This window comes from Lycorma delicatula, chromosome 1 (genome assembly GCF_047948215.1).
Source record: "Lycorma delicatula isolate Av1 chromosome 1, ASM4794821v1, whole genome shotgun sequence".
Lineage (NCBI taxonomy): Eukaryota > Metazoa > Arthropoda > Insecta > Hemiptera > Fulgoridae > Lycorma > Lycorma delicatula.
The window spans coordinates 387,379,732-387,400,990 of NC_134455.1; the positions used below are offsets into that span (position 1 = coordinate 387,379,732).

Consider the following 21,259-nt stretch of genomic DNA (forward strand, 5'->3'; position numbering starts at 1 on the left):
TTCATCAGTAGGTTTTAATATTCTTTAATTTGCTTTCTTAACTGGTAAAGAGTCTTTTGTCTTTTTTAAAATAAAATACTTTTGATTGAAGTTGGGATTATATATAAAGATACTTACCCGTCCTGAGTGTTGACATTTCTTAAGTTAAAAATCCAGAATAAAAATGATTAGTAATTATACTATTTATAAAATACATAACTTAACAATAATTAAAATTGTAATGATTATGTTAACATATTTTTGCAATTATACACATTTTATTTTTAAAGTATTGAAATTCTTTATAAACTTATTTTATCATTACCGAACAGATTTTATATAACTGCACAGATTTCTTAAAAAAAAAAAAATTAGAGCAACCAGAATATGTATCAGTTAAAAAACTGTGGCAAATCAAAGTTTGAAGTAACACATTATCTGTGACAAACTATTGGTAAACTTTAAAATTATTGAAAAATTACCTGAGGTTTTTGGTGTCCAGCATTGTTAGCGATGTTTCGATATTCAACTGATGATTAAATACAGTATCATAGTACAAAATAACTAATGTATTAGTTAATCATAGTTATTTTTTGTGTACTTCGCACTTTGTTTTCACCAAACTTTAGTTGATCCATGCAAATCCTCCCTTCTCCACTTTCTATGAAACTTGACTTAATGAAGCAGTTTGTAAAGAATCTATCAGAAGAAAGCAAGAGTATTAAATACTGAATGTATCATCTTTTCAGGACTGATAGAAGTAAAACTAAAAGGTGTTTTCACATTCCTATATATTCAAAGCCAACAAAATGGAGGAGCTTGAAAAAGAGGCATAGAATGTGTTTAAAGAAGGCGCAAAAATATTTTTTTAGTAAACAATAAGAACCCAACTTTAAATAGTTAACATATTGAAGAAACACTTCCTAAATTTTCATCTTGATTATTTAATGGAAAATCTTGTACTGTCGGTGAACAGCAGCAAGAAAGATTTCACTCGGGTATAAGAGGTGGTAACCAGATACCAGGAGAAGGTGATCATTCATACCGAAGATTACAGGTTTTTTGGAGAAAGAAGCTGCAAGTTGCCTATAATAAAAAAATCTGAAAAAAGCCTAAGACAAAAAACATATTATTGAGGTAAAAATTTTGTAAGTAAAGCAATTTATCTTTTAACAAATATATCCCTTGCAGAATACATAAGAATTTGACATGTATAAGCTTTTCTTTAACTTTACACAGTAATTATGTGAGAAACTCAACACGTTAGAAAAAGGTAAAGTCATTTATTACAAACAATTTTCAATGAACTTTATTTTGTGGGCTTTAGTATTACAAAGGCTCACCCCAGGGCTTTCATAATCTATTCTGCTTGTAAAAATAATGGAAAAAGTTCATATAAGAGGTCTGTTTAGAAAATAATTGAACTTTTATTATTAATTTTACAGATTATTGGTCCAAAGTACTCCCCTTTACTCGCATGCTTTTCCGAGCAGTGTTTCCACTTCACAAAGCAACCCTGGATAGCATCATTTGAAACTGCCTTTAAGGTCCGTGACAAATTTGCTTCAATGTCATCAATAGTCTTAAAACTGTGTCCTTTTATCACAGATTTTAATTTCGGAAATAAGAAAAGATCACTAGGAGCCAGGTCTGGCAAGTAGGGAGGTACAGTCATCTGACTTTTGGCACAAAATTGACAAAGCTGAGTGTGCAGGCGCATTGTGTTGAAGGAACCATGAGTTAGCTGTCTCGCCACAACTCTGGTCTCTTTCTGCAAATTTTTTCACGTAACCGTTGTAAAATGCCTTAATAGGTATGGTTCATTGTTTCACCTCGAGGCAAGAATTTAAAATCGAAACAACAAACAGCATCATTTTGATATTGGATCAAGACTGATGTGTTTTCTTGGGGCGTGGAGATCCTTTGCCAATGCATTGTGATGATTGAACTTTTGTTTCAATTTCGTACTTGTAAGAAAAGAAATTGACTATAAGAGATAATCCATTTCTTTTCTTCGCTGTACCGGTATATCGGTAATCGAAACGACCGGCTTCCTATCCTAAATCGAATCTCATGTACTGCTGACCGAGTTGGTTGCAAGGTAGTGCTGAAAAATAGTCCCTGGTGCCGCCTCAACACTGTCTTTACCTCAGGGTTTGCTGTACTTTTCACTACCGACCAGTCCAGTTTCGATGCCGCAGGTTCGGGTCGATCGTGCTCGAAAACGGTTTTGCGGGTTTCCATACCCACATGGAGGCGGCCACGATTGTAGTTCAGCACGACTTGCTGCTCCTTTAGCCAGTCGTGTCCCAAGATGATTTCTTCCCGAAGCCCGGAACTAGCAAAAGCTTTGTGGGAATTTTCATGTCGCCGCAGAGAAGCTCTATTTGTACCACTCCCGTGGTACGACAGGAAGTAGAATTCAATGCCAGATCTATCTTAATGTCTGTGTTGGAATTGGCTTGCCACTGTAACAGCTTCAGACCTGAAGTTGGCCGCAGAATCTATGGCTGCTTTCGTGAGCCATCCTGCTACATCGACGATGATTCTAGGGTTGTCTGAGCCTACTTGATCGAGGGCTATGGTTGGTTCCACAGCCGGAACCCTTACTCGTTTTCCTGTTGCGACTTTCTTATTGGGCAGTCCCTGTGGGAATGGTGCTCCGAGCAGTTATGACACCGCGAAGCAAAGCTACTTCTATGACTTATAGTTGCCTTATAATTTGTTCTAGCCACGGAAATATCCGGTTGAAGCTCACTACTCGATCCAGCGAGCTCCACCACAACTAATGCGGATTTCGTGAGTACCCTTCAACATTGTACCTTGGAGAGTTAGTCGGTGAATGAGTTTCTTCTTCTGCAACAGTAAAAGCTCCGCCTATTAATTAGCTCCTTGTCTGTAAAGTGGAGACCAGAGCTTGGTAGTAGTCTACGGGCGATTATATTGATACCGAAATCGGTTGATGAACTCGGACCAATCGAGTTGTAGGTCTTTGTATTGCCTGCCCAGAACAGAGCTTCTCCTTTCAGCCGAGAGTGCTCAACAGGGACTATCTGTTCTTGTAGCTGAGTTGTAGACGAGAGGAACAGTTCTGGTCCTCATGTGGTAGGCCGCTGAAGGTAGCCGTTATCACCGGCGGAAATGCTGCAGGCATTCAGGCTCCTTGTGTGTAGGTCTGTCGGCAGAGGCGTAGCTATGTCCAGGCTTCTCCTCCAGATGACCTTTGCCCCAAGTTGGGCGCCACTTGTCGCCGAATGGTTTCAAAGGCACGTGGCGCCTTATAACCTTATGGTAGTAGCTCTGAAAAGAGCCGTTTTTGTCGATTGGTTTCGACAGCTCATTGTAATTTATAATCTTGTGGTAGCCCTGAAAAGGGCTGTTTTTTTCGTTAGCTCTGAGAAGAGCTGTTGGGCCCAAAAGCTGGTCTCCGGCGAAGACGACTTGACTGTAGTCGGGGAGTTGGCGGCTCGTCCATTGAAATCAGACCGGGCTTCTCCTCAGCGGTAGCTGGATCCCCACTACAGCGTGGCAGTGGTGGCCCCCAGAGCCCCGCAGTGTTGGAACGGGTGTCGGTCGTCTTTCGCTGGCGCGGCCAAGGTGGTTTTCCTCGACCGATCCCACGCTGCGCCGGCTCCTGCTGCTGAGTCCGCCGGCCAGAGCGATTGAAGCCCGACGAGCTGGAGTGGGAAGGTAGCGTCCGCGTCCAGCGGCTCCCTTGGCGGGCCGGCCAAGCCTACCATTCCGGCGGGGATGTTGGCATCCGTCGGGAGGTCCCACGTTAAGGCGTTCAGGGAAGTTATGTCTTCTTGCATCTTCTTCTTCAGGTGTGGTCGACGTTGAATTAAAATTCGGAACGGAACAAAACGCAAGGGGTGGCGGGAGTTTATTATTTCTCCCTAAAAATCGCAGAACCTGGACAAAGTCCCTTGCTGCTGTGTCTTTTTTTTGTCGAGCGGATTATTGGTTATTTAGTAGTAAATGATGTTGTTTAAGGGCCGATTAGCTGCTTCCCGACGAATCCGGGTTCGGATGACTGGTCTCCCCCATTCGGTACGTTACGGCTCAAAAGTACCTGGGTGTTATCCTTGATGAAAATTTTCGGTTCAAGGAACATCTACAATATGTAGCAAAAAAAGCCGCTGAACTTTTTATGGAATCCGTAATTCCCAATCATTCATTCATTCATTCCCAATCGGAATGAATGACCATTCCGATTGGGAATTGAATCACCGTACCATGCGTATCTTTTACAAAGGTGTCATTGAGGCTATAATGCCATATGCTGCACCTTTTTCGGCTCACGGTTTGGTTTTTAGGTGTTACGCGGACATTTTGCTGCGGGCCTTGTTTTTAGGGGAAGCAATGCGTTCCCTTCTCCGGGGGAGTCGCATGTGCTGGTTGAAGTAAATTGTAAGTTTGGAAAGAAGGTGGATAGTTGGTAAGATAAATTCTAGAACTTTTTATTTTTTTTACTGTCCGTGGTGCTTCTCTGCTGGGCTCTTCTACCGGACTCCAGTCCGTAGCGGTGAGTCTCGTTGTGGTTCTTACATCTTCTATTTTTTTCTTTTGTTGTCTTCTTTCTTTTTTGGCCTGCATTTTCCGTTAACCCGCAGTAATTGAATTACACACCAATAACCTTTAAATGTCCCGTGGTCCTGGAAAGGGAGGCACGGGGAAAGTGCAGGTTTCTCGTTCTTCGGCTGGTGGTTGCTTGGATCGTTCCTTCTGCTCGCTCTTCTTTCTTGATGAGGTAAAAAAAAAAGTGTGGAACTTACAATATGAGTTAATGTCGCGGGTAGGGAGCGGCGATCGCCTTGAAGTTTTTGGGTCGCGTAAGAAGTGGATGTGTTTAATGAAACAAAAATTATTAATAAATCATCCAGATTCACGTTTGTCCGGGAAGGGGTTGGGGGACCGCGTGGCCGCCGTCAATTGTCTGTGCTAATTGTGTACCCTGAAACAGTGAGAAACAGAAACACAAAAAAACAAACAAGGAAAGGAAATAATTTCCCTAAGCTTGGGAGGGGGGCATCTCGTACGTGTAGTAATTTTGGTATATAGTATATAATTGATAACAGACCATTATATAAGTGTAAATGTGAGTAGCCCGGTGTTTGTTTGGTGGATACTTGCTTGATAAAATGGATATTTTATTTAAGGCCATACGTCGTGTACGGCTTTGATAAACACGGTGGTCGCTCGATATTCGTTGCGTAGTTCACTTTGGGGCCAGTATATGAGCATGTACCCATCGGGTTGGTCTTGTGGTTAACGCGTCTTCCTAAATCAGCTGATTTGGAAAGTCGAGAGTTACAGCGTTCAAGTCCTAGTAAAGCCAGTTATTTTTACACGGATTTGAATACTAGATCGTAGATACCGGTGTTCTTTCTTTCTTTTTCCTGTTTAGCCTCCGGTAACTACCGTTCAGATAATACTTCAGAGGATGAATGAGTTGATATGTATGAGTGTAAATGAAGTGTAGTCTTGTACATTCTCATTTCGACCATGCGTGAGATGTGTGGTTAATTGAAACCCAACCACCAAAGAACACCGGTATCCACGATCTAGTATTCAAATCCGTGTAAAAATGACTGGCTTTACTAGGACTTGAACGCTGGAACTCTCGACTTCCAAATCAGCTGATTTGGGAAGACGCGTTCACCACTAGACCAACCCGGTGGGTTTCAATTAACCACACATCTCAGGAATGACAATGTATAAGACTACACTTCATTTACACTCATACATATCATCCTCTGAAGAATTATCTGAACGGTAGTTACCGGAGGCAAAACAGGAAAAAGAGAGAGAGAGAGAGAGAGTATATGAGCATGAATCTTTGCTTAGCTTGAGTCGAAATTCTTCGTTCAGTTTGGAGTCAGTTGAATACTCGGATCCCCGACTGTGAATATTCATCATATTTATCCGAAAAATAAAAAATACTGTTTTATGGCCCTTTTATGAGCCAGTGTGGAGTGTTGTTCCGGATTCTGCGTTGTGGCCTCATAAAATAATCACATTAAGGAGTTACATAACTTTAACAATAAATTATATAAACAGCTTATTTCGAGGCCGAAATTTTCGCGCGGATTCCATTTATAGGTCGCCCAATATAGTGGCTCCTAGGCCTGGTTCGTCATTATTCGATTTCCCTTACTGCCTCTTCACGGTAACTCGTCTAATTCGGCGTGAGGCTTTTATCGTATACCCTGTACGGTAGGATCCTCGCGGCAGATGTCCCGAAGAAGGCGATGCTCGGACATGGCCGCTCTCCCGAACAGTCTGGGCCACACCCACTTCAGATATGGTTTTTAGTATCTCATCATGGCGAAGTGTGGCATTTCTGACAAACCACAGTACTCCGAATATTGTCTGTAACGCTATGTTTTGGACGGCTTCCAGCTTTTTTTGGAATGCGGATTTCAACAAAACTCCCCATGCCGGGTAATCATATGTTAGAATCGGCAGGACGTGTAGCCGGAAAATGAATAGTTTCGTCGCCAGTGGATATGGGCTGGCACGATTCAGTACTGGGTATAGAGGCCCTGGCGGCTTTTGCCTTTTGGGTCACATATTTTATATGTTCTCCTAAGGTGAAAGGTTTATCCAGGACTACTCCCAAATGGTATTTTCTCTCCTGAGATTTCGAGCTGCCTGGCTGGAGCGCGCGTCTTTTATGTGAACACGGCCACGGATTTGTTACCGTTGACCTTGATTCTCTACATATCGAGCCACGGCTCCACTAAATCCAATTGCCGTAAGTCTCTTGATCTACATTTCTGGATTCGTAATAATATGCCGTGTCGTCTGCGTATAGAGCTGTATTGACTTCTTCCGACAGCGTCATATCGTTAATGTATGCCGTGTACAAGAACGGTGAAAGCACTGCTCCCTGGGGGACTCCAGCGACTATGTCTCTAGTGGAGGTTATTGTTCCCCAACGCGTACAACAAATCGTCGGTCTAGTAAATAAGACCGTATCAGTTTCACATAGCGACAGGGAATCGTGGAATGGCGGTTTATATAATAATCTGTTATGCCAAACTTTGTCAAAGGCTCTAGCCAATTCAGAAAAACGGCTGCGGTTACCGCTTTTCTGTTTAGGCCTCCGACACGACTGTCTATTAGTTTAACCAGTTGGAGGGTCGTCGAGTGGCCCTCCCTGAGCCCAAATTGCTCAGGCCGTACCTCTGGTTCCAAGTATCGCCTAAGCCTCTCGAGAGAAATCCTTTTGAATAGCTTCGACAATACTGGTAGTAAGGAGATCGGCTTGTAATTCTGGAGAAAGAGCAAACTTTTCCCAGGTTTGGGTAGGCATTACTGTTTTTCAGAAATCAGGAAAATATCCTACATACAAAATAGATGTGAATATGGTCCCTATAAGAGCGGGTGGAATATTCCGTAATATGCGGGCATTGATCCCAGCCACACCCGGAGCCTTGTGACCTTGATTGCTGCAGCCACTTCTGCCTCAGTGACTTGGTCTATTACAAGTGGGGCGTCCTCGACCTGTGCAAAATAATCTATGAGGAAGGACTGCACCTTGGTTGTGTGGTCATCGTTCGAGCCGGGAGAGGGGTTTGGAGTAAATTGGTTCTCCAGGGTGTTCTCAAAAACCTCCGCCCGGTCCGCCTCAGAGTATGCCAGAAGACCTCGCTGCCCCACAACCAGATGGCGGGGCTTCTTTCCTTCCCGTAGTCTTTTATTTAACCTTTACACCGAGGAGATATCGTCTGAAACCGTGGCGAGGTATTTGTTTCACGAATCCTCACGATGATGTGTCTGAAAAAATTGAACTTTATGTATTGTAATCAAATAGTTTTTTCCAGCATTACTGATCCAGTTTACGTATCACAATAAAAAAATCGATATAAACATTGAAACTTGTAAAAAAACACAGAGCATAACAGAACACGTCTGCTCACTAAACACAATGCATTTTAACCTGAGATGAAACTTGGATGCGTCATTTTGAGCTGAAGTCCAAGCAGCAAAGCATGCAGTGGAAACACCCTGAATTGCCTGTCTGTAAAAAATTCAAAATGCAACCATCGGCTAGTAAAGTCATGTTAACTAACTTTTGGAGTGCCCATGGTATAATTTTCTGTGATTATTTGGAGGAGTAATGTACTATCAACAGCCTCTATTCAGCCATGACTTAGAACAAAGTTGAGCCTGCGTTGAAGAGGAAATGTACGGGATGGCAGAGGAAAGGCGTGCTTCTTCAAGACAACGCTCTACCTCATATGGTACAACTTACACTGGGAAACTATTGGCAAAGTGTGAGTTGGGAGCTCCTACCTCATTCTCCTTACAGTCCTTACAGCCCCTTTGGATTTTTATCTGTTTAATCCAATGAAAGAAGCTTTGCGTGGCATCACGTTCAACAACAAAGAGCTAAAGAACTAGAGATAAATATTAAAATTTAAAAACAACTGCCAAAAAAAAAATTTTCTTTAATAGGATGATTACTAATATAGGATAATTTCAGATGTAATTATCTGTAATTTCGTACAAAGGAATGTCGCACTGGCGACATTCCTTGGCCAGTGCGTTCACCTGATCTGGCTGTTTGTGATTTTTTTCTGTGGGGGTATCTCAAACATAATAGTCTTCAGTAGGCGACCACAGTCTATTGCAAAACTCAAGGAGGCCATTCAACGAGAAACTGAAGCAGTTCCACAAGTGATGATTGAGCGAGTAATGTCAAATTTTAGAATGAGGTTAAGCGAGTGTGTGAGGAGTAATGGAAAACATTTGGACATAATATTCAAATAAATAAAAAATCTATGCAAGTAATTCACTATAAACTGCAAAAATTGATCTTAATTTTTGATATATTAAGTGTTTTAATAGTACGAAACACAGTTTAATTACTATCCCTCAAAAATCATCACTGTTTATATGCCGGACCCTGTACATACATATTCATACTGCCTATGATGCTCCCAGTAACACAAGGATTCCAACGACTTACACTGCTTTTTGGGCAGTCATGTAAAAAATAAAAGAAAGAGATTATTAGTTAAAATTTAGCAACAAAATTTTGGCACACAGTGGACCAATGGTGGTGTGCTGGGTGGCTGCACATGGCTCCCTCCACGACTCTCTCCCTCTAGAAGCAGTCTGTTGTCAATTAATTTACAGATTTAATTTAGTTTATAAGTGTAGATTATTTTTATTTATTTATTAATTGTATTGTACTTTTATTTATTTATTAATTTTATTAACAAAATAAAGGGATTATTAGTCAATATTTAACAGTAAAATAAAGAACATGCTTACATGATCGAGCATATTGCCCATCAAAAAAATCACAAGATTATTTTTAAATGTTTATTAATAGTAAATAACAGTAATAATTATAAAATAAATTTTACTACCATAATTCATTCATTCAAAATTGTAGCAGATCTTAAAACACAATTATTTTAGACACAAATAGATCGATACTGAAAATATTATCAAATATTCATTTATAATTGTATATATGATTTTTTTTGGCCTTGTAATTACAATTAAACAAACATATTTATATACCCTATGACACTTTCTGTAACATAAGGATTCCAACACGGGGACATACATACACATTAAAAACATTACTTTTTTGGCAGACATTTAAAAAAATAGAAAACTGCCTTTGAGATCAAGGTAAAGAATTCTTCACTGAGGGGATAAGAAGACTTGTAAAAATATGGTACAAGTGCAGAGAAGTTGGTGGGATTATGTGAAAAAGAAGACAAAAAAATTAATTTTATTTATTTAATAAATCATTTTGCGTGCAGCTATTCCGTTTAATTATTGAATGATACATGAAAATATTTCATCCTCCTAATATTAAACATACAAAGGAAATATGAAGGGGGCAAAAGCAATAAAATCACAATTCACATCAAGCATACAAACAGAATTTGAAAAATAAGCAAATTATCAACTAAGAAAAACTTTATTTAAACTACTGTACATCGAGATTAGTAAAAACTTACATAAATAATTTAGTTGACACAAAAAATAATATTACATTAAATCAATTATAAGTCATATATCTTGGTGTAGCTGAAAATTTAGCATATGATTTTATCACTTTATTAACAGCTTCTAAGAAATCTTTTTCAGTAGCTACTTTCCTTCGAGCTCTTATAGCAAACATTCCAGCTTCAGTGCATACTGATCGAATTTCAGCACCTGCAAAAATGATTTTCAAATTTTATAAGATCCTGTTACTTTCATTTGTACAAAATTAACAAAAAATTTCCAAGTTAAAAATTTTCTTTTTTTCAATAGCAGTCATTACTAGAAAAAGGCTTCTTACTGTCATCCTATTTGCAATCATTTTTAAATGATCTATCATAATGTTTAACAAATTCCAACAAAATTTCATGATGATATTCCACTTTTTTAACTCGGGAAGAAATCTTTTATAAGCTAGCTGAAATCAACTGTTGACTGATGCCAAAGGATATTATGATGGATTGTTTTATGAAAAATCATCTAAAAATTATAGAAATTTATAGTGGCAGAATACCAAATTAAAGTAAATTACATATCACAACTATGTTAGTTCTAAAGGTGAAAACATCCATCCTAAAAAATTAATAGATTCTATTCAGTGTTCAAAAGAGTGATATTATAATAGTTTTAGTGAAGAACAATAATTTTCAATTTTTATTAAGGACAAACAAATTTTTACAGAGAATTACATTTTTCAAAACTTTTACTACAGAGGTTGTACACTGTAATCGTAAATGCTAGCACAATAACACTAAAGGTATGCAAAATCTTAAATCATATAACTATTTTCATTAATAAGTTAATAAAAGACAAACTTTGTATTGAATGAACACAATAAAAAGGAGAAACAAACAAAAACTGAAGCCAAATGCTTTATGTTTGATGAAAGCACAATTAATACCACAAATTGAAAATCACTATCTAGAAATAAAACTATATCAAATGCTTTGACAACATTGAATTGATTATAAAGACATTTTTATTTAGGCTAACCAGATATGTATGGATATGGTTTTATTCATTGTTTAAGCTAGGTATTATCTTTTATTTGATTAAGGTACTTTTTTATTAGAATTTGTTTACTCAGTTGTTTTTATATTAGACTTTTTGGATGCTTATAAAAACAAATTTACTTTCAGTGCACAATCACAAAAACAGAAGATGATGATTTTGGAAAAAGATCCAAAACACCAATGGTGAATTAAATTTTATCAGTAAAATCCTGTGGTGCTGGAGATCTCAGCACATCTGCACCACTTAAGGAGTACACCAGTATGCTGGACGGAATGCCTTGCATCTGACTGGCAGTCTAGCAATCTCCTGTAGAACAATGGCCTGAAGAAGCTCTGGGGTGAATTGTATGCCGTCCTTAATTCTCGCCACAATTTGTTGGTGACCGTATCTGCCTGCTGGTGGGAAAGTCTGGGGGGCAATCCCCAGTCACTTACCCTGAGAGTAGAGTTGCAGACCTTCAGCAACATAGGCTAGTGGTCACTGATATTATCATCTGCCAGCACCCACCAGTCATACACTTCATGTCCTGTCTGCTACCCAGGATTGTGAGGTTGAGTACAGAAGTGTGCCCTCTAACCTCAAAATGAAAATGAAGTAAAACAAGCAGTGAACGTCAGCAGCAGGCTGGCCTGTCAAGTGTTTTGAGAGGAGAAGAGGCCTGGTCTTGGTCGAATTGGCTAAGGCAGTGATCATCAGGATATATATTTCTCCAAAGTGTGACCTCACAGAATATTAGTATTTTGTTTTAACAATATAATTGCAAAGCGATGACTGCGGGGAGTTCTTATACTGCAGGTGTGATGTCCTGATGGAGATACTGAGTCTACTGCGTTAATAGCGAATCGCTATTAACGATTATTAACAATTCCTTCTTTTGTGTGGGCATTCATTGAACTATATTGTCTTTTACCCTCCTTAATTTAGTTTCCTTAATATTCATTTTTATTCCACATTCTATCATAGTCTAATTCTGAAATCATGTGTAAATATTTTTCCTATAAAAAAAATTCTATATTAAATCTAAACCTTATCTTTCTCTTATACTAGTTCCATTACAATCTAGAGTATTTTTTATTATACCTTCAACATATATATAAAACAAGGTTGGTACATACACATTAAACCAACCTTGTTTGCTGTGAATGCTGCCTATCAGCAGCACTCTTCCCTTACTCCTCTTTCTAGGACAACTAAAACTTTTTTCAGAAGCTTCTTCTGATTCAAGTAAAACTCTTTTATTCTTCCAATTTTATTTCTGTTAACACTTAACATATTTATTCTTTAACACTTAGGCATATTTGGGAATCTTTACAGAGCCTATACTCTTCTTCCATTAACCTGTTATGGTCTTTACTTTTTTATACATCATCTTATACTGATGTATAAACTTTGATGTATATCCTTCATGTATTGCTTAATTTATTAATCAATTTTTATTTTTCATTTCTATTATATTATAATGCATAATATTTATTTATTATTATAATATATATATATTATTATTATAATTATATCTTATATACATATTTAAATTAAATTTTTTGTAGTCCATATTTCCTCTGTACGTAAATTCTAGCTAATTACAAATATAAACTTATTCAGCCACTCCTCAAGTACAGAAATAAAGAACATTCTTACCTTACTTTCCTCTTTCCATCAAAGCGCTTTCGAGCCTAAGCCCATCTTCAGTACTGTTTTTTTTAAAAATTCTTTTTTTCTCTTTCATATTTACATTTTTGATAAGTTAAAATTTCCTTAATATTTTACCAGTAATACCGTACTCAGTATTAATATTAAATAAAATGCTAAGGAAATTAACGTTTTAAAATTAAAAAAAAAAAATTATTGACTGAACAAATATTTATTCTAAAAATTTTAACTTCCTTTTTCATATTTATATTTTTGATAAGTTAAAATATAAGGTAAGAGTGTTCTTTATTTCTGTACTTTTGGAGTGGCTGAATAAGTTTATATATAGATATATTTATATGTTTTCAATCCTCTCAGGTAATCAGTAGCTTTTTTATTGTTCTTGCCTTAATGAGTCCAGTTGTTTGCTCTGCTGCAATTTTTGTTAATTTTCATATTCACTCAAAATTCATTGGCACTATTGCCTTCTGCATTTCTTCTATTTAATACCAGAGTTATTATTTTTCCAGATTCCATTTAGATACTTTCTTCATATATTTAACTTTCTTTAATATTACATTTATTTCTGCTACTAGAGCTAAGCAACTTTCATTTTTTTGCTTTCCGGTAACTGATGTAACTTTGTTTATATCAGCAATGAAAATACCAACATTAAAAATTTTTATAAATCACAATTCTTTCCATCAATAATTAATAATTAAAAACAAATGGGAGGGTAAAGCTGTTCGCATCCAGAACAGAATGTACACATGTCCCCTGGTTAACACTAAATGAGCAGCAATAAAGAACTGCCTGACTGTCTTTTCATTCTTTTGATCTCCTGGCAAAAACAATGCAATGAAAAGAAGGCAAACCAAACTTTGTAACAGTCCTCCTCAGGACTTTTTGACAATTGGCTCCAGAATAAAAATATGCCAAATCAACATAGAAGACATCAGCCGCAGTAAATATGAATACATTAGTAAGTTAGCAATTAAACTTAAACTTGACATTATCACAATCCAAGAAACACACGCAACTGACAATTGCCAAATTCAATCATCACAAGGCTATATATACCAGGGTATAATCCTGCAGCAATGAATCATCCAAAATATGGAATTATTACATATATTAGAATAGGTATTGATAATGTTTCAATAACCCTCTCATCTTCCTCATAAGATCTTTTTGTACTAGCTGTAAAGGTTGAAGAAATGACATTCGTCAATATTTATAAATCTCCTAGCATACAGTGACCTAATAACATAATCCTCGTTTTTAATTATCCTTCTATATATACAGGAGATTTTAACTCACACCACCAAATTTGAGGATATAATGACTACAATACACAAGATGTAACCCTAGTAGACTGGGCAGAGAGAAGCAACCTTAAACTACTCTTTGATACTAAGCAGAAACCCACATTTCATTCTGCAAAATGGAGGAAGGGCTACAATCCTAACCTAACTTTTATAACCATGGGTACAACTACACCATGCTGTTAGAGAAGTACTTAACAACTTTCCAAATTCTCAACACAGACCAATAATCACCCTTCTAGGCACAACAATTTCCATCGCCTGTTCTGTTCCCTTACCTAGATGGAATTTTAGGAAAGCCAACTGGGATAAATTCAACAAGCAACTACAGGTTGACACCAGGTGGATCCCATCAAAAACAGAGAACTGCAAAAGATTTGCTACTCTAATAATCAGCTCTACCAAAAAGCATATCTCTGAAGGAGTAATAAAATCCTGCATTCCCTGTTGAAATGAAAAGCCCAAAAAACTGTACAATGCTTACGAATGCACAAGAGACCAAACAACAGACGAGCAATTGCTACAAGCCCTAAACAATGCTAAAACAGTTAGATGGAAAGAAATGCTGGAAAGCCTTAACTTTAAGCACAGCAGCAGGACAGCATGAAATTTATTGCACAAGCTGGAAACTGAATAAAAAACACCCATTACTACTACTAACACTCCTTGGCCAGAAGTCATAGCCAAAAGAATTAAGAACCTATCGAAGATAATTATTGATGAGACACACAATAGAGAAGCGAGGTATGCAATTGGCAAAATTTGTAGAAATCATGCATAGCTCCTCCCCATTATGGACCATATCACAACGGAAGAATTCAATACTGTAATCAATTTAACAAAGTGTACAAAAACTACTGGATTAGACAACATATATCCTGAGTTTAAACACATTAGTCCAACACACAAAACAACGGCTTTTAAATCTTTATAATGATATCCTGCAAAGGGGTAAGTTACCAAAACTTTTCAAGAAAAGTAAAGTAATTGGCATTCCTAAGCCTAGAAAGGACATCGCTCAACTTGAAAGCTATAGAACAAGATCTTAGAAAGAATACTACTTGTGCGTCTAACACCAACTGTCAATAATAATATACCTATAGAGCAGGCTGGTTTTATGCCAGGAAGAAATTGCTGGGATCAGGCCCTTTTGCTTACAGCATATATAGAGAAAGAATTTCGACAAAGGCTTAAAACATGTGCTGTGTTTATTGATTTATATTCAGCCTATGATATAGTCTGACAGAAAGTACTCAAGGTGTACCAGTTTGTTCCTTGCAAATCGTTTCTTAAATTACTGAACGAGATGCTGAGTGATAGACTTTTCCAAGTACATCTAAATGGAAAGCCTAACATTTTCCATAGCCTACAAAATGGCCTACCACAAGGATCTGTTCTGGCACCTCCATTGTTTAATATCTATATCTCAGATTTACCACCAATTAAATCTCGAAAATTCATGTATGCAGATGATGTTTCTTTCCATCGGTACCCAAAGCCCGAACTTAGCTCAAACTGAGGCTGTACTGAATGAATACCTTGGCACAATCAGTAAATATTTTTAAAAAATGAGGATTCCAGCTGAATCCAAATAAAACAGTCATGGCATTCAATCTTAACAACAGGGAAGCTCAACGAACTCTTGTAGTTTATGAAGGAGTTGCACTGAAAGATAACCCACACTCGACACACCTCGGTGTCACGCTTGTCAGAACACTTACCTTTAAACAACACCTTGAAAAATTATCCTCTAATGTTAAAACTAGAACCACCCTGATTCAGAATTGTGAAGTACCACCAAAACTCACAGATTCAGAATCAGTGCACTAGCCTTCATACATTCAACTGCAGAATATAGTGCTCCTGTCTGGATTAATAGCTGCCACTTTAAGCTTGTGAACAGACATCTGCACCGCGCTGTGCAAACCATAACTGGAACCATTGGAACAACTCTGCTCTAGTGGCTACCACTACTGAGTAATATTGCACTCCCCCAAACTAGACGACTGGACAGCCCTCAAATCACAGTTGGAAAAATATAATGCTAACCCATCTCTACCTATTCATGCCGATATAGATTTTCTCAAACAGCAGCACCCAAGACTGAAGTCCAGACACTCGCCTGTAGCAGCCGCCGATCGAGTCAACAACTGCAATACAAAGGATCACTGGATATCACTATGGCAAAGTCAGAATATCACTATTCCTAGAAGACAGTGGTGCTACATCAACAGGATTTGCACAAATCATGTTATCAGTAATAAGAGCCTGACCAACGCAAAGCCCACGATGAGACCAATGTGCAGGTGAAGAGCAAACAATCACCCACCTTCCCACGTTTGTCAAAATGCAACTTTTAGAGACTCGTTACAAGACATTCATGATCTTATCCTTGAAGCATTGGAATGGTTGACCGACTGTGACCTGGGCTTAAAGTGCAATAAACAAAATATTATTGACATAATATTGTTAAATTATTATAAAAATCGCTATGTTTGTAAGTTCATTTGAATATATACATTAAAAACAAACAACCAGGAAGATACTTAAAAAAATTAATTTTTCAAAAGTGTGACATGCTGGCCAAAATTACACATAATGAAAAGGAAAAAAAATTTAAATCATAGTTTTCTTACCAGTGCTGTTAGGACACAATCTGGCGAGCAATTCAAAACGAATATCTCTTTCAACACTCATTGAACGAGCATGTATTTTGAAAATATGTGTTCTACCCTCTAAATCTGGTAAACCAAATTCAACCTTTCTGTCCAAACGTCCAGGACGCATAAGAGCAGGGTCAAGAGTGTCAGGACGATTAGTTGCCATCAAAACCTAAAAGTAAATATAAAAAGGTAAAAAACACGCAGCAACTTCTTTTCTACAATATTTAATAAAACTAAAAGTAGTTTCTATACAATAGATATGATGATTAGGATCAAACCTCAGTTTAACGAATAAGATAGGTAACCTATTTGCAATATTGTTAACACACAGACTGATGTGCAATGTCCAGTTGCTCTGGACACCCAAGATTGATATAAATTTAAAAAAGAACTGAAATAGGTCTGTACTTCCTTCCACTTAATAAATCAATGGATTCTACATCCTGTGCAAACTATAATACAAAATGGTATCCCAAATAGTCAGTAAGAAAATTTAAAAATTAATGTTCAATGTAACAGTAATTTTTAAATTAGTACAGTACATTGTAAATGTTCATTTACAATGTAAATATGACACAAACATATGCACACATAAACATATACGTGTACATATGTGCGTGCGTATGTGTGAATAAAAATCACTAATACACGACTCTACTGTGTGGTGCGAGTGTTTTTAACCAGAAAGGTCTAAGTTTGAATTTTGATCTTGATTGGCATTTTTGAATGATAAATTTTATATGCAGAATGTATCATGAAGTTCTCCTGGGACTTTTCATAACATATTCTGTTACGCTTTTGCTCGGATTTCAGCCACCCTGGTGAAATAAAGTCATACAAATATCTTTGGGACGTTAATTAAAGAGAAGAATTGTGATTTCTAACCTGAAAAATCAAATAAAATAGGTGCCAGGACCACTTCTGCTGTAACTTTTGAGAAATCTAAGGTGAAAATGAAAAAATTGGGGTTAAAAAATCCTGTTTTTTATGTTTAACGTACAACTTTGTTAAATGAGTAATAAATACATAAAATGTTTAAACAAAACTACGATTAAATTATAAATAAAATGGTGTAAGATAAGTTGAGTAAAACAAAGAAAAGTTGGAAAAATTCAAATTTTATTTAGAAACAGTACACAAGACCAAACTGTATAATACAAGTTTACAGTAAATGTTAAAAAATGAACACATTTTCTTGGCATGCTTCGGTACTGCTTTTATTGCTCATTTAGCTATTCAGGACTGTCCTTTAATTGCTCAGCCTCATCCATAATGTGGAAAATTAATTTCTTAAGAATGTATTTTTGTTTTGTATACAATATTTTTCCTCTATCCCCAGATGCAAAAATCTAAAGGTGTTAGTTCAGGTGATCTTGGTGGCCAGAAATGTGGACCTCCATGACCAATCCATTTCTCAGAGAAATTATGATGTATGAGAGTGGAAATGGCACAAGAGAAGTGGGGAGGCGAGTCATCGTGCTGGTATCCTTTTGTCTTGGCACTAGAGGAACATCTACAAGCAGCTGCAGCAATTCTTCTTGAAGAAAGTGCAAGAAAACCTCAGCATTTAAGTGACCAGGTAATATGAACGGTCCAAACAGCTGATTGTGAAGAATTCCGCACCATATATTGACATTAAATCTGTGTTGAAAATTGCCTTCCACTGTTTCATGAGGATTTACTTCTGCCCATATATGCTCATTGCATAAGTTGTTGACGCTATCTCAAGTGAAATTTGCCTCATCTATAAACAAAACATACTTGTAGAGTTGTCAAGTAGTAAATTTTGTTTTTAGAAATTGTTCACATCACAAAAACACTTGGTTTTTGTTTATATAAAATAAGTACTTTTCTGACATGTGTAGTAATATACAGTTTCTAAATAAAATTTGAATTTTTCTAACTTTTCTTTATTCAACTTATCTTACACCCTTTTGTTCAGGATTAAATTTTCTACAAGTTTTGTTAACATTTTCATATGTTGTTTCCCATTTAACAAAGTTATTGTACATCAAACATTAAAATCAAGGTTTTCACCCCAATTTTTCAAAAACTATAGCAGATACATTTCTGAGACCTCAATACCTGACCTTATTCAGTGTTTCAGGTCAAAAAACACAAAAATTCACTAATTTTGCCCCTTAATTAACATTCTAAAAACTTCAATACGACCTCATTTCACGAGGTAGCTGAAATACAAGCGAAATCTTTCACTAGTCGTAATTCACAATTGAAGAATTTTAGTACAAATGTTTATACAAACTTTTTCCATTACTTTCACTAGTAAAATAGGTTACGAAAGTCCCAGTAGAACACTTTGTAATAAACTTTGTATGTATGTATGTATATAAATATATATATATATATATATTTTAGTATTATAGTTAGTTTTTAGTAGTAGTTTATATATATATATATATACAGTGAATGAACCATTATTAGAATAACAGATATAAAAGAAAATATGCAATATTTCTTAAAAGAAATTAAGTATTAATCTACTGCCTACTGCATAATTATACATCAATAACAGTAAATAAACCACCAAAAATACAACAACACAGATATAGTACTTTCCAATTTCCAAGTACTTTTTGAGTGTAGAAAATCTCGTCTATGTATTGTAATTTACTTTTGTGCTTTATTATGTAAATAGATTTAATTACATTCCTGATATGAAAATACAAGCATACCTTTAAATACTTTATCCATTATACTGTATGAAATAGAAGCAAGGAAATTCTTTCTATTCCTATTTTCAAATATTTGAAAATAGGAATGCAAAGAATTTTATGTCTTTGATGATGAAGGACGGGATGATTAAGAAACATAGTCTTTTGAAATGGCTAGATAAGTCATTGAGCTAAACTCCTGAGCAGAGGAAGCTTGATGAACCACCCGTTTATATGGATCCAATACCATTAAAAAAGTTATCTTTTTGGTTGAAAAAAAATTGTTCACCTTGGAACATGTAATAATTTATTTAATGTCACATAAGCATTAATAAATAATATTTGCAACTTAGTTAAAATTTTAGCAACATTACAGGGGGAAAAGAAAGTTTCTCAAATTTCTTTTTTAGTTTAAAGAACTGGCAACTCTATCAATACAGAATTAAATTTAAAGAAAGGTTAAGTTTTAGAGAAAGGAAAGATTTATTGATGGGGGATAAATTTTCTAAAGTTTGAGACTGAAATTAAAATAATCTTAGCCTGAAGGAATGAATAAAGACAGATCTAAGGTATGATCATATAAATATTAAAAAAAATTATTTAATAAAATAAAAATAAGTTGGTAAGTTATTATTTAAAACACCAGCATGTATAATAAACCAATACGCTAACTGCAATACATTAAGACTTGCATCATCTGTGGTCACAATAAGCAGTAGCATATCATGTTATTTATACATGTATACTCTCAAAGAATTAAATGAATTCCTTCAAAAAATTTTTAAACATTATATAGAAAAGATAAGTACAGAAAAAGTTTAAAAACTTAATGGGACAATGCTGCAGGCAAATGCAAGCACAAAAGATGTTTATTACTAAATAAAATAACAGATCATGTGACAAGAAAGATATACAATAAACCTACTTATAAAAAAACTCAACCAAGAGAGGTATAAAAGATGATTTAAAACAAAATACGGCCAAGAAAATAACAACGGCAAATAAAACGTGTAAACTGAAGTTAAAAAGAAAAGTAGTTTTACTTAAAAGAAAAAAGCTAATAGAAAGATAATAAAAAATAAGCCAATAAAATATAGCAAAAAAGAATCTTTAACAAAAAAGAGAAATAATAACACTAAAAAATAAAAAAACAAATATGATATGTCACTATAGTGACAGTGGATATGATCTGCCACAATAAGTGGTAGTTTTTTTTCTTTTCCTATTTAGCCTCCGGTATCTACCGTTCATATAATACTTCAGAGGATGATATGTATGAGTGTAAATGAAGTGTAAGTCTTGTACAGTCTCAGTTCGACCATTTCTGAGATGTGTGGTTAATTGAAACCCAACCACCAAAGAGCACCGGTATCCACAATCTAGTATTCAAATCCGTGTAAAAATATCTGGCTTTACTAGGACTTGAACGCTGGAACTCTCGACTTCCAAATCAGCTGATTTGGGAAGACGTGTTCACCACTAGACCAACCCAGTGGCTAACAGTGGTAGTTGTATGGTTACAACCACACAGAAAAGATGTGTAAAAGAAAGTAGTAGACATTATTTATAACATTTATGGAAGTAGAACATAACAGAAAATGTTTGGCTGAACGGAATGGATACCAAATCAAACGGACTTACAACAAATAAACAAATCAGCACCCCATCAAATTCCCTAATTAGCTTTTGTTATACGTCAATTTGTTTGATGTTACTAAAGAGAAAAGTATATATCACATGTTGCAAATTGAAATATTGGACAGAAATCTGAGAGAATAAGCTCCTCTCCACTCTTTATTGAAAAGAGAGAGGTTTCTGAGAGCTTTAAATATTTGGGATCAACTGTGTTTAAAAATGGCAGCTAGAATTTAAATTTTTGAAGTACAATTAAAGAATGAATAACAAAGATGAGGGAAACTGTATAAAAGACTGCAGTAAGATTGTACAGCCACGTGAAGAATTT

At 36.0% G+C, this 21,259-nt stretch overlaps 1 protein-coding gene across 1 annotated transcript in view; it reads right to left on the minus strand.

Annotated features, from left to right (window-relative positions):
• Positions 1-9,909: 9,909 nt before the first annotated feature.
• The window catches only part of Rpt1 (26S proteasome regulatory subunit Rpt1), a 47,709-nt gene continuing 36,359 nt past the window's right edge, over positions 9,910-21,259 (minus strand). Inside the window, exons 8-9 of the mRNA XM_075353803.1 lie at positions 16,598-16,793; positions 9,910-10,167 (exon numbers count right to left, since the gene is read on the minus strand). Coding sequence (XP_075209918.1) covers positions 10,010-10,167; positions 16,598-16,793 — 354 coding nt within the window. The 3' untranslated portion in view covers positions 9,910-10,009. The remainder of the gene's footprint in view (positions 10,168-16,597; positions 16,794-21,259) is intronic.